This window comes from Indicator indicator, chromosome 11 (assembly GCF_027791375.1).
Source record: "Indicator indicator isolate 239-I01 chromosome 11, UM_Iind_1.1, whole genome shotgun sequence".
Lineage (NCBI taxonomy): Eukaryota > Metazoa > Chordata > Aves > Piciformes > Indicatoridae > Indicator > Indicator indicator.
Window position 1 is genome coordinate 7,388,332 of NC_072020.1, and position 13,642 is coordinate 7,401,973.

Below are 13,642 nucleotides of genomic sequence, written 5' to 3' on the forward strand. Positions count from 1 at the left end.
ATGAACTGTGGCTTCATACAGGATATCCCTCATCTGTTAACTTCAAATCTAAAATCTGTTAGTGAATGGAAGCATGTATTTAGAGAAACATTCTTACCCACTCACAGTTTCATTTCTAACATCTTTTGCTATCTATCTTCCTTAATAGTTAAGGTAAGAAGGATTCCTGAGAAGATTGTGTGGATATTACTGCCTTCCATCAGCCTTCCAGAACTTTCATGTTTGGAAAATGAAGTGGAGAGGGAAAGGACATAATTTTTCTCACTTTTATATCTTTAATCTTACTTTGCAAATGAGCGGCACAAAAAGGAGTCTAGTTACAGCAGGAGATGACAGTGCTCAATAGAGTGCTCTCATGGAGGATGGGCATTGTGTTTGTAGCCAGTACAGCAACATTAGCCTCAGCATTTCAAGGTGCCTCTCCCACTGTGCCATGCATCTGGATACCTGGATTACATGGAAGTTTCTGTGTCAGTGTGGCTCTGAGAGTGCAGCTCAGGTTTGAGCTTAGCCTAGGAGTTAGCTTTAAAGCTCAAAAGTTACTTTGGCTCAACAGCAGTCTGTGGGCAGCTGTGTGAAGCATTTTTACCTTACTTTGACCATCACTAATAAATTCTGGTTTGCAAGAGCCTTTTTGATCTTGGAATTGCAGGGAGGCATCCTGATATCTACCAATCCCTTGACCATTCTTACCATTGTATTCTCAAGGATTAGGGATCTTGCAGAGGAGCACTCTGCTGTCTGCCCCCTTGGTGCCTCTCCTGCATGCTTCATTCAGTAACACTACCTCACTTTTCTGAAAGCTGAAGATATTTTTGGATATTTCCATCTAAGTCTGGTTGTGGTTAGGTCCTTCCAGTGTTGTGATTTTAACACCACAGGCATCCATACCATTTCCCTGTGACTGTGGTTGTATAGGATGTCATTTTGTCATCTTACCTCTGGTGGATACATAAGGTTATATTACCAACCTGGTTTTCTGTTTCTTTTTTTTTCTCTTGTTGGTAGCCAGTTCCTCGGCTTTTCTGATGCCTCCCAATGTCAGTGTTTCTCCTCCAAATGAGTGGATCTTTTCTTCCAGCACAGCTGCAAGAGTGCAGCTCACACAGTGCAAGTCCCTCTTGGTTTTAAGCAGGAAATAAAACACAGCACATCTGTTACAGGTCACAGCTGCTGTTCTGTCACTGGCCATTGTAGTGTTGAGGCTAGAAGAACATGTAGAAGAAATGCCACAGCAATGTCCTTCCCAAACACAGCTAACCACTTTCCATGCTCAGCAAATTAACTGTGTACTACATCTCGCCAGAAAAGCAGAAATTAACAGCACAGTGTGTGTTTGGTTTGATCAGATGTCCATTGTCATGACTTCATGGAGACAAAGCTGACAGACATGGCTGTCTCACCTTGCCTGGAAGGCTTGACACCCAGGGAGAACCAAGGTCCTACCACATTAAACATACCATACACGCTCTCAAGCCACCAACCTGCTCTGTTCCTCTATATCTAAACACAAGCTCTGGAGGCAAATATTGCTTTTTAGGCTTTTTTCCTTGCATTTTGAGCATATTTTCCTCAGTAAAATAAAGTGAGTGTTTTCAGCCAGTATCACAAGCTGTTGGCTTTTATTATATGTTGCTCAGAAATAAGAAGTTACAAACCTGTCGCTGTCGCTTTAAGGTACTTTTGGCAGAATAAATCTTGGACCAAGAGTTGCAAATATCAAAAGTTAAGCACTATTGAAAAAAACAGTGTGGCCTGAATGAGTGTAATAGATATAACAATATCATTTGTGAAATGTAGTTATAAGTGCATATATGTGTATATACATACATGCACTTATATATGTGTGGATATATAGCTATGTATCTATATATAGAGAGATATAGATAGATAGATAGATATCAGACTATTGAGGATGCAAATATAGTATCCTTTTGGAACATTTCATTTGAACTCAGCAAGACAGGGAAATGAAAATTTAGGCTAAACACTTGTGCTGACTGGTATTTTAATTGCGCTCTTTAATAATTTTCATTTTGCACCTTGTTAGAACTATGATGTGCCATCAAGTTGATTTTCACACCTGGTTATAGGCATGAAGGGAGGGAACACAGCAGAATGGTGTGGAGTGTAAATAAACATTATTTATATTTAGCTTAATAGATGAAACTCTGTTCTAATGCTAAGGAAAACTAATCCACAGGAAAGAGACTTCTGATTCCCATTGATTAGGATAGCACATCAACCACTGGGAGCAGTGGATGGAGTAATTAGACTACAGCAGCAAATATGTATGAGAATGTAAACAGAATGGAATTACCAGGCACAACACTTTTGCATCTGTCACATACTAATTAGGTATAGACCAGGAGTTCTGAGCAGGAAATAAAGATTTATTTTCACTAAGGATGTCAAGGTTTTAAAGTCTCTGCTTATTTTGACATGAAATGAAAAGACCTTTGCATATGTTTTGTGAAATTTGGTGGTGGAAAGGATAGGAGAAAATTGTTCTTTATATTCCAGTGGTTATGTCACAGCCTGTGTGTTCCTTGTCTTCTGGGGATGCTAAGCCTTATGTGAGCATTCTGAGGGTGCTTTTGTTAGTGATGGTCATTCTCAAAGGGCAAAAGCAGTGTTATGTGGATTGGATATACAAAGCCAGCATACAGACAAGTGCACTTTAAAGCTGAAGAGTAAGAAGAAAACAAAAGAAATGTGATTTCTTCTTCCCCCTGTAGAATATGTTAGAAGAACATGCAAGAGCTTTCTATGGCCTTTCTGCCCCACTAGAACAAGTCTTTTTCTAACTTCTGGGGGTTCCTTCCTGTTAACAACAAAATTACCCTCATTATTCAGGCATAATACCAGCTGTGTCATCTCATTCGTGGGGCAAGTTGGAGAAGGCTATGAAACCCAATGTTTCTCTTTCAGTCTAGTGAGAACATGTGGGCTAGAGGTTCAGCCTGCATGTAGAGACAGTAAAGGCAAAGATTTAGCATGGAGCTCTCAAACTCTGCTTCACAGCAATTCAGATATATTTTCTCTTCATAAACACTGCCCTTTTGTTCAACAGATTTTCTCTTTTCTCTTGAAAAAATTTAGGTCACCATGCAAATGTCACTTTAGGTGCTGGCAACTTTTTGTTTGCAACAGAAATGTTTTCTCTTTCTTTTTTTTTTTTTGTTTTGTTTTTATTTTTGTTTTTTAAGTCCTTTTAGATTACCAGGGCAGTATGCTATCAAATGTACTGTCTTTTCAAGTCTGATAGGAACATAAACTACTCACCTAATGTCACAGATGTACTCCTTGATGCAATACATTTATAACCCAGTACCAACATAGTTCCAAGTAATGCTTTTTTTGTGCACACAGTTATGGATAAAAAACTCTTTCTATTGCATCAGCTGTGTTTTCCTTATCTATTCATGTTCCCATTTCTATATTGAATCTGCCCTAGTGAGGCCTCATCTGAAATACTGTGTCCAGTTCTCGACTTCCCAGTTCAAGGACAAGGAACTAGTGGAAAGCTGTTAAGATGATTAGGGGACTGGAACATCTGCCTTATGAGGACGGGCTGAGAAAGCTGGGGCTGTTTAGCCTGGGGGAGAGGAGACTGAGGTGGGGGGATATCATTAATGCTTATAAATATCTAAAGAGCAAGTGTCAAGAGGTTGGAGCCGGAGTCTTCTCAGAGGTGTCCAGTGATAGGAGAAGGGTGTGATGGTTTTAAGACTTTTTAATTTTTCTTCACAAAGTGCGAGCAGAGAAAGTGAAAGAATGTAAATAAATCACTATTGGGTGTAAGAAAGCAAAATAATGATTATGCTAAACACTTCCGTTGAAGAGATAGAAATGTTTAAGAATCTCTACTCAAAATAAGGTTGGGGAGTTGGGCAGTCTCAGCTTTCTTGGCTTCTGTCTGCCTGCTTCTTCTTTTCTGTCTGAAGTTAACATACTGACCTTGACAAGTTAAGTCTAACAGCCTCTCTGCTTCTTGGCTTTCTTCCTTTGCCCACTGTAGGGGGGGGCCCAGAGGGGTCTTGGTTGTGCTTTTCTGTTGAATGTACATATTTGTAAATGTTGTGAATTGTGTCTATTTGTACATATTCATTGCCTTTCATCATAGATTGCAGATCTGCTTGTAAACACAGCTTTCATTTGCTTCCAGACTGAGCCAGCCTGGTTATTGTTGGTGTGGGAGGGGGATTTCAGCTCTCACACTGTTACAAAGGGGCAATGGACACAAGCTGGAACAGGAGATCCCATGTAAACATAAGGAAAAAATTCTTCACTTTGAGGGTGACGGGGCACTGGAACAGTCTGCTCAGAGAGGTTGTGGAGTGTCCTTCTCTAGAAGCATTCAAAACCTGCCTGGATGTGTTCCTGGGTGATTGAATTTAGGTGATTCTGCTCTAGCATTGGAACAGATGATTGGTGTTGGAATAGACAATCTACAGAGTTCCCTTCCAAGCCCTACCATCTTATGATTCTGTGATATCTGTTTAATCTGTATTTATATGTGTAAGCTAGTAGCTGTATATTATCAAAAAGAGTATTTCAAACTGGGAAATGGGATGTATGGTTAACAGGAAGAAGGACAATGGGAAGGATCTATATCACATACTTTCAGCTGAGGAAAGAAGTTCACAAACATAAAGAAAAAAAAAGAGAAAGGGAAAGCAACTCTGTCCATTGCTCCAAGAAGATTCAGCTAAGGTATGAAGAGGATGTCAGATAAGAATTTGAATTTGTGCCAGAGATTAGAAATACTACAGTAGTTACTTGTCACAGAACTCAATTGGTTAAAGTCTGTATCAGGGTTTGCTCATTCTAATGGAAAAACTGCTTAAATTTTATGCAGGCTGTGGGATTCCTGCTCACTTTACTCCATTTTTAGCAAGTTTTTAAATTCAACATTTATATGAAATTGAATCAAATCCTAAGATTTGCAGAATATACATTATTAGCTGATGTTTGCTCATCTTCATCACCATACTCAAATCCTGATTTAATCTCCCCCCAGCTAGTAAATACCAAGGCAATTGGTAACTTTTCATTGAGATTTTCTTTGATTTTGAAATATAATTGTTTTTTCTGGGATATCAACAAGTGTTCCCAGCAGAGTCCATGATAGAGGGCTGAGAGGATTTCATAGCTACCTTTAATCTTCCTGCTATAGTCATGAATGTTTGGCCTCTAAACAGATAGTTCTGAGTACTTCACTAGGCTCACTTCTGACAGGAGGACCCTTCCTATTTTTTCTGCTACCTGTAAGAGGCAGGCCAGATCAATGAGACAGGTCAAGCTAGACAGAAGAGTAAATCAATAGAAATATGGTTGTTATCTATTCAGTATGCAGAGAGAGTACTTTATCAGAAAAAAAAAAAAAAAGGAGAGAGTATTTATCTGAAAAAAAAAAAGAAAAAAGTAATGCATGTTGGGGTTTCTTTTTGTATTCACTCTTGTAAGACATGTCTGTCTGATAAGGAAGGTCATCCTCACACTCAGTTTAATAAAACTTCTAGAAATAACATGTTCTTGATAAATAAAGACATTCATTTGGTAGTAAGGTAATAACTTTTCAGGTGGAGTGACCTGGTGCATGTAGGATTGCATAATGTGTCTGTAAACATATTTGAAAAGAAAAGTTTTCTACTGGCTTTATATGGGCCAGTATTTACAAAGTAGAATTTGTAAGTATACTTAAGTTGTTCAAGCTTCCTGAATAAAGAAAAAGTAAACTACAAAATAAACAAATGCTTACTGCAAGCTTTAAAAACTATTTATTCAGCTGGTGTTTGTGCCCTAAGTCCAATATCAGTATTAGAACATTGGACTAATACAGAAGCCTTTAATACAGTTTGTTATTCTAGAAAGCTGGGACTAACTAATCCTTTCTCCCACTGGCCCCCATGTGTGTGTCTCAACTAGTGAACCCTCTGTTCCTAAAGCCCCCCTAATACACATTTTATTTCTGATGTTACTTTCCCACCCTTCAGGACACATAAGGTGATGTATCATTACACCAGCATAACCTTATCCCTGCTTATTGGCAAGTACTTAGAGATATTTTGCTTACTCTAATAAACAGACTGTATTTAATGTCCTTCCTGTGATTTCAGTTTGCTGCCATACAGGGGGTGTACAGTTGATAAAGTCAGGCTTCTTCCTTTGTAAGTGATAGACTGAAAAATATTCTCAAATAAATGTATTCACTTTCTTATATGCAACGTATGTCTGTAGATCTTAGAGCATTTTAAAACAGAAAGGTCATTCAAATAAAGTCTATAGGTCAGTGTGCTTGGATTTATCACAATGTTGCAAAAACTATGCATTTTCTTTTGTATTATTGATTCCTTACCATTTGCCCTCTTAATCTTGATTTCAATTAAAGCCATTGCAGCATTGACAGGAATAGATGACAAGTCATACACCAATAATATCTTGCCAAACTTGAAAGTCATAGTAACCATGCTAAGTATAGTAATCACACACAGGCAACAGGGCAGACCTAAATAATTGGCAAGCCAACTGCTTGTTTTGGCAAAGACAGTGGCAAAAACCTCATCACAATTTCTTCTGTTGAGTTTTTCCAACTAAGCTAGGCATTCAGTAGTGTTATGCCATGCTAGGATGTCTGCCTGTGCAGTTTACAAAGCCAGTAACATTAGACATCCAAACAGATGAAAATGAAAACTATGTTTGCTGTAGCCTTTGCCAGTCGCCAAGTGGATGTTTATCAGCAAATACCTATTATAGGCTGAAAAGAATCAAATTACTTTGAATATGATGGCAACATCTGATGCAAGACATTGTTATCTTCCACAGCTAAATAAGTTGAATATGAATGGACTTGACAGCATGTGTTATGAAACACATTATGGGCTGGAGATGGAGCGCTGCCATAACAACCAAAAGATATTTCCTTAATTAGCTATATTTTTTTTCCCCCCCTATGTGATCACCAGAGAATTCTGCAAACTCTGGTGAATTAATGGTCTGGCAAATGCGTATAATTCTCTGCTCTAGGTAACTGTCAGCTTCAAACATGTTAAGCTGTCTTAGGAAAGCTGCAAGTACTTCATCTTTTTTTCCAAACTTCTTTTCGTAACATATTAAACAGTATATGGTTAGGGGCCAGAATCTTTGTCTTTTCTGGTTTAAAATGATGTGCTTGCTGTCTCTGGTCCTTAATATAGTCTCTCTCTCCAGTCCATACTTTTTTAATAGTTTATTTGTAAAACCTGTCTTGCTTTTCTATTTACTGAAAGACATTTGCTAACAGTTTTTTTCCACTGCGTGTCTGGCACTTGTGTTTGCTGCACTAAATCATGCGACTTCCTTCACCCCTGTCCCTTCTTCAGTTCCTGAGTTTTTACGCAGGAATAACTACCAGTCTGTCACATCTGTAATCACAGCAAGTCCATCCAACCATACCTTTGCAATAAATATCCTTGCAAAGCTTTGGAACATCCTAAATTAATTGGCACCACTACTGTTGGCAGCACAGGGCTGCACGGAGCCGTGGTGCAGGTGTGACTTGCTGCTTATTCCATCACTTGTCGGAAGCAGGAGCTCCCCTTGGCTATCACAGAAAGCCCTGAGGCAATTCTCCACCTCTAAGCCAGAGGAAAAAATTGCTTATAGAGGGAACTGAGAACTGTTTATCAGTTGACAAGTTTGGTTTGAGTGTTTATAGCTTTAATACAGTAAAAAAGCTGTTTTGTGGTGTGGATCATGATGAGTATAAAACACACAGTTTCTTACCACAACCAAAAAATGCAGGTGGTTGTCCAATCCCCAAAACCTTGTTGGGGTGTGTAACATCCCAATCCACTGATTTTTAGCATACAGCAAGAATGTAATTTTCCTTGGACATGATGCTACATCATATTCTTGCCCTTAATCTACTATGCAGAGTCTGCCAAATGGGCTGAATCAGTGTATGCCCTGCAGATTTGCTTTCAGACTCTTTCAGTAAAAGCGTAGATTTATGTTTTCAGCAAAAAGGGCAGCATGAGAAAGAAGAATCTCATGTAAGGAGGAAAGAAGGCCTTTTGGAATAAAATATTAACTCCACTATGCTGAAAGAAATGTTGAGGTGAAAGTTCACGGCTATCTTGATTTGTAAGGACACGTGCCAACAAGGTTAGCCCTGTGATAGTTCATTAGAATGAATTAATCAGTGGGTTAATCTTATGTAAACCAGTGCAAGTTAGTACAGCTCTCAGTCTAGCCTATATTTGCACTTAGGATTGCCTCAACCCATGTGCAGGACCTTTCTCTTGGCTTTGTTGAACTTCATGAGGTTTGCATGGGCAAAAAGGTCCTGTCAAGGTCCCTCTGGATGGCATCCCTTCCCTCCAGTGTGTTGACCACTCCACATGGCTTGGTGTTGTTGGCAGACTTGCTGAGGGTGCACTTGATCCCACTGCCTGTGTCACTGACAAAGATGTTGATATTCAGATTTGCAATTGAAAATTTGAAATAATTTGTTTCTGATCAGAGCCCTGGCAATGCAGTCACATAGTGCTACATTAATGTGAGACACACTTCAGAATAGGTGTGCTATGGGTTTTGGGGAAGTAGTTTAGTTTAAATTCCTGTTTATAGGTGGATTTTGTCAGTAATCTCCGTGGCAAAAATGTTAGTTTTCCTTTTTTTTTTTTTTTTTAAACAAATACATTCACCCACACTTTCTATGCTTTGTAGCACACAAACATATACATGCACATGAAGAAAGACGTGGAAATACCTCCTTATTTCACTTTCTGCCAGAAAAAAAAGAGCAGACTGCTTTGTTTGGGACTTTCTGTAACCAACACAGGAAATAGCATTTTACACCAGAGGAGTGAAGAGGCATGAGGTTATCAAAATGGGACCTTGGGGAGTGGGAGAGCAAAAATCAAAGAACATGAATAGCAAAGTTTTCTCCAGGGCTTTTTTGTTGTGTATTTTGTTTCCTTTTTTTTTCTTTTCCCAAAGTTTTGTTCTGGCTTAAGTTCATATGCTGTTTATTATCAATGCTTTTGGTTTTCCTGCAGAAACAAACTGTGCAAGTGTTTCAAATGGGTGTCACTACCAAACTCACTGTCAGTAGCTAGACTAACTTAATCAACCATAAAGTGTCATGAGTAAGGATTCTTGATTGAGACTGGAAAAATCCGAGATAATTGCCATAACAGAGTGAAGATCTCAGTGACTGAGTTGTGTAAGTCAAAGAAAATTAGGGACATATGTGTTCTGTCTGTAAGATTGCTTAGTGTGGGATATGGAGAACCAGAAATGACAGGCATTTTGCAATGTACAGTAGCATTCATCATAGGAAGAGCATATGCATTTGTTTGTCAGAAGCAATGAAGTGAAAAATGGCACTTAATTGGAACTGACATAAACTGGCCTCATTAGGAATACAAATAATATATCTGTGTAGCTTGGTTGCCAATAGGAACAAAACATATTTCTTCTGACAGATATATTAGTCTCTCTTAAGATTCATGTCAAATTTTCAGCCAGATTCACTCATTTAGAGAATGCCACGGGGTTTGTTTGTTTAGGGTTTTTTGAGCAAAATCTTGAAGTATAAATGCTGTGTGTTTGTAGGGTGCTGTGATAACACCAACAATGGACCACACTATGTCAATGCAGCCAGCAAGCATGATGGGCCCCCTGACCCAGCAAATGAACCACCTTTCCTTGGGCACAACAGGAACGGTAAGATCAGAGGTTATACTCCCTACTTTTTGTATTACTTATTATTTATATTATTACTGAGTTCCTCAGGGTAATATACTCCTCTTGGGATTTCAGCATTTCACTACTTTTTGCTGTTTAATCATTGCTGTCTTTTGCTTTGGTTTTTTCCTCCATTTCCATAGATCTCTGGCCCTGACCGGGCAAGCATAGAAGTGCCTTTCATCATGACTCAGGCATGACATACTATGTAAATAACCTCCTCATGTGGCTGTGTCACACAAACATGTATCTACAAATATGTTTCTAAACCCATCATACAGTCAGTACCAGCTATAGAATCAGCTGAGCTGGCTGTGTCATCCTCTTGTGTGAATCCCCCTTGATTCCCTTGGGGTGTCTTTGGTGCATTGTCCCTGGCTTGCCTCAGGGCAACAAGTTGAGAGCCCTAACTAGTACTCCATCCCTCTGCCCCTGCTGTGCTGCCCCACTGTGTGTGATAGGTAGGCATGAGATTATTAACCCCTTCCCCCTTCAAATCTAGATTAAAGCCCTAACAATGAGCTCTGCCAACTCCTGCCCCAGGCTCCCTATTCCCCTCTGGGACAAGTGCAGCCCATGTGTTGCTTGCCACTTTGAAGCCTTGTATACCGAGCTGGGATCATAAAACCCAAAGCCCTGTCAACAGTATTATAGAGTAGAAATGGGAAGGCAGTATGAGTAGAAAAACAGTAGGTCAACAAAACCTGCTCTGTACTTACCAGCAATTATCTGTAGTAATTCTCATGGAAACATGGAACTCCTCTATCAGTTTGGTTTCCAATCAGACACTGTTTGCTTGTCAATCTGAAAGTTGTATACCTCTGGGAAATGGACCTTCTGGCTTCATGGTAGGATCCACTACTTGCTTCTAAACCATAGTAGCCAGCCACACACAGTTTGCTCCAGGTTCAGAAATACAATTGTGGATTAAAGTCAGCTGTGTTTCCACTAGAATGTATTTAAACATGAATGTTTCAACAATTATTTTCTCTTTAAGCTGTCTATGTCAGATGCAGTTAACTCCCCTAGAGTCAGAAAAAGGCAAAAATACTCCTAACAAGCATCATTAAAACTCTCTGAAAAGTTCCTAAAATACAACAGCCTACACACAGTATCTGCTGATTTGATGTGTGTCTGCTTACCACATGCACCTGTATATTTGTATTAAAATGCAGGCATAAATGTTACACTTTTATGTCTTTAGCACACATACTCTTTGTGTCATAATTATGTGAAAGATCTATTATTCATGTATGCATTGGGATTTTTTTATTTTATCCCTATACTACTTGATATTAATTTATAGGAACACAGCTTTCCAACTTTGTTTTGGTTTTTTTTTAAATTGGATGAGGTACTGACAAGTTACATCTGCAAAAAGTCATTTAACCACTGTATTGGGGCTTCTCTTTCTGACACTCTTCCTGTCCTTTTTTCTTATCTGATGGATGTAATTTTAACTCCATTGCCTTTTGTTCTTGAAAAAGATGCTGTTCAGACCTGGTGGTTTATTGTTTATTCCTGATATTTTAAATACTACATTCAAGAGTCAGAAGAACTAGGAATTCTATCTGAAAGTTAATATCAGTGTTTTTCCCCCTCTAAACATATGACATTGAAGGAAGTACTAGGATCAGTGAGAATTTCTGCGTGTGTAATTACTGTAGTTCAGAAATGTGATTAAAAATTAAGGCACAGAAATGGAAAATTAATTCTGGCTGTGCTGCTGGGCAGCTTCTATGAATTTTTCCTTCTGACTGTCATTTTCATGCCTCTTATATTGTCTTCTGCACTCATTTTCTCACAATCTTAATGCAAACTAGAAAATTCTCAGCTAATGTTCTCTTCTCAATTGAGACCACTATTGCAATGCTCATAGTAACAAATCCATTTGAGGAGGGAGAAGAAGGACTCTAAAAGTCAGTGAATGATAATAAGATCCTGAATTTATTTTCCTGCAACTGAAAGAAAACCTTGCCTTCCTTTTCTTAGCTCTTTACACAGTCTTATCTTTCAAGGTCACAGCATTCCCTGATAACTTCTTACACTACTTTTGGAGGCATACCATATAGGTTTATGTTTACTATCTTTAAAACTCCTAACTCATTTACAGAAAACTTCAAGGGCAAGAAAGAGCAAGTGATTGATGGGTGTTACAATATCCATAGATTTTTCAGAAATCTGAAATGACACTCTATTTTTATCCTATACAAGATTTCTCTTTGGTAGAAACACTATCAGCACCATATGCTGTTAACATCCTCATACAAGCAGAATAATTATGGAGGTCACCAGGAATTCCTCATGTAAGAAATTAAAGGAAGAACTTCAGAGTTTGGCCTGCAAGGAGCAGTTTTGTTGGACAGATCCATCTTGGCTTGAAAAGGAATCTTCCTAACATGTTCTGTGAAAAATATAAAAATATGGGGGGAAAGGGACAACCAACTTTGAAAGGAAATGCTAAACATAAACTATGCCTTTCTGTTATGAGTATATGTTCTTAATTTCATCCTTAAAACTGTGCAATAGGGTGCCAAAAAAAGCCATCAGTTATCTTTCAAGAAACCAGCCACTTTTTTTTTTAAGCAAACAAGCCAAAAAAAGTCACAAACACTTCTGCTCGTTGTTGGCTGTAACTCTGGCCCAAATTAATTTAAAAGCTTGCAGGCTGCAAAGTAGTTTTTATTTTAAAGGGCTTTCATATGTTCACTGACTTAGACAAACCGTTTTCCTCATTACCATAACACATTTTTCAGTCAAAACAGACCTCTGCGGTCACTTAAGTGAGAGTTGTCTTCAAACCCACTTCCAAACTTGCCTGATTGAAGATGAATGTTGGGTTTCTGAAGCATTACTAAAACAAAAGAACTATTCTCTAGTGAGCAAACTGGAGAAGCAGCATATGGGCCCATGCATGCTTCGTATCTTGTGGGAATTACTCTGCCTTTTGATGCTCACTAAAAGATTAAAATACTCTGTCCAAGCTGAAGCCATTCCAGAGGGGAGACCATTCACAGAGGAGCATTTGTTACCCTTTCAGTGCAGCAAGTTACCTGAGTAAGAGCAACCTTTATCCCATTCCTGCCTTGCCACTAGAAACTGGATTTGAGGTTTAATTTCTAAAGCACACATTTAAAACTCTGTGGAAATTCTAGGGGCAGCTGCATCCATCCCTGCCTGCATTTGATTATTTAGACACTAGCCCAGGAGGGGCATTCCTGGATAAATGCTGGCAGGGCTCCTCACTTCCAGCTAGGAGCATCCACTTCAGCAGCCAAATCAGAGCAGTTTTCCTATAGCTCCTCTCACAGACAGCTGCCTTCCCCTTGGGAAGCCTTCAGTTATTGTCCCCAAAAAGCACAAAGAATTTTGTTTAGGAAACCATTTGCCATGAATAGGAACAAGAAGCTTTCTTTCTCTTCTAAACCCTCAAATAATGCAGGTTTTATATGTCATTTTAGTATCTTTTAAAACAATCTTATTTCTTTTCTAATATGGAAATGCCTGGATAAAATCTGCCATTTCTGCTATACTAAGCACTCTTCAATCAGGAGGATGCACTAAGTCTATCAAGATGCCAAGCTAAAAGACAAGCTGCAAATCCATCTTTACTTGATTTCATTGCCTACCTCAGGAAAACGTACAACTGCAGCAAATATTCCAGGCCAAAGGCTGGTATAAAGTGCCTGGGGAAGAGAGGCAGGCGCCTGCAGTTTGTGGCAAGTCAACACTGTTTCAGTGCTGTGAGAGAATTTCATACAGCATTTGCATCTCCCAGTTTCTGTGCTTTGTCTTGCACCTAACAAGAACGTAATTCCTTTCTGCCTGCATGAAAATGAAATTGATTTCTGCCAGTTCACATTACTGATGAATTGAGAGGCAAGTGTGCTGCTCCAATCACTTCCCC

The 13,642-nt window shown here is 38.9% G+C and overlaps 1 protein-coding gene across 2 annotated transcripts in view; it reads left to right on the forward strand.

Moving 5' to 3' along the window:
* The window catches only part of RBMS3 (RNA binding motif single stranded interacting protein 3), a 688,691-nt gene that overhangs the window by 656,485 nt on the left and 18,564 nt on the right, over window positions 1–13,642 (forward strand). For both annotated transcript variants that reach the window (XM_054384815.1, XM_054384816.1), the window contains one exon: window positions 9,604–9,714. In XM_054384815.1, coding sequence (XP_054240790.1) covers window positions 9,604–9,714 — 111 coding nt within the window. The remainder of the gene's footprint in view (window positions 1–9,603; window positions 9,715–13,642) is intronic.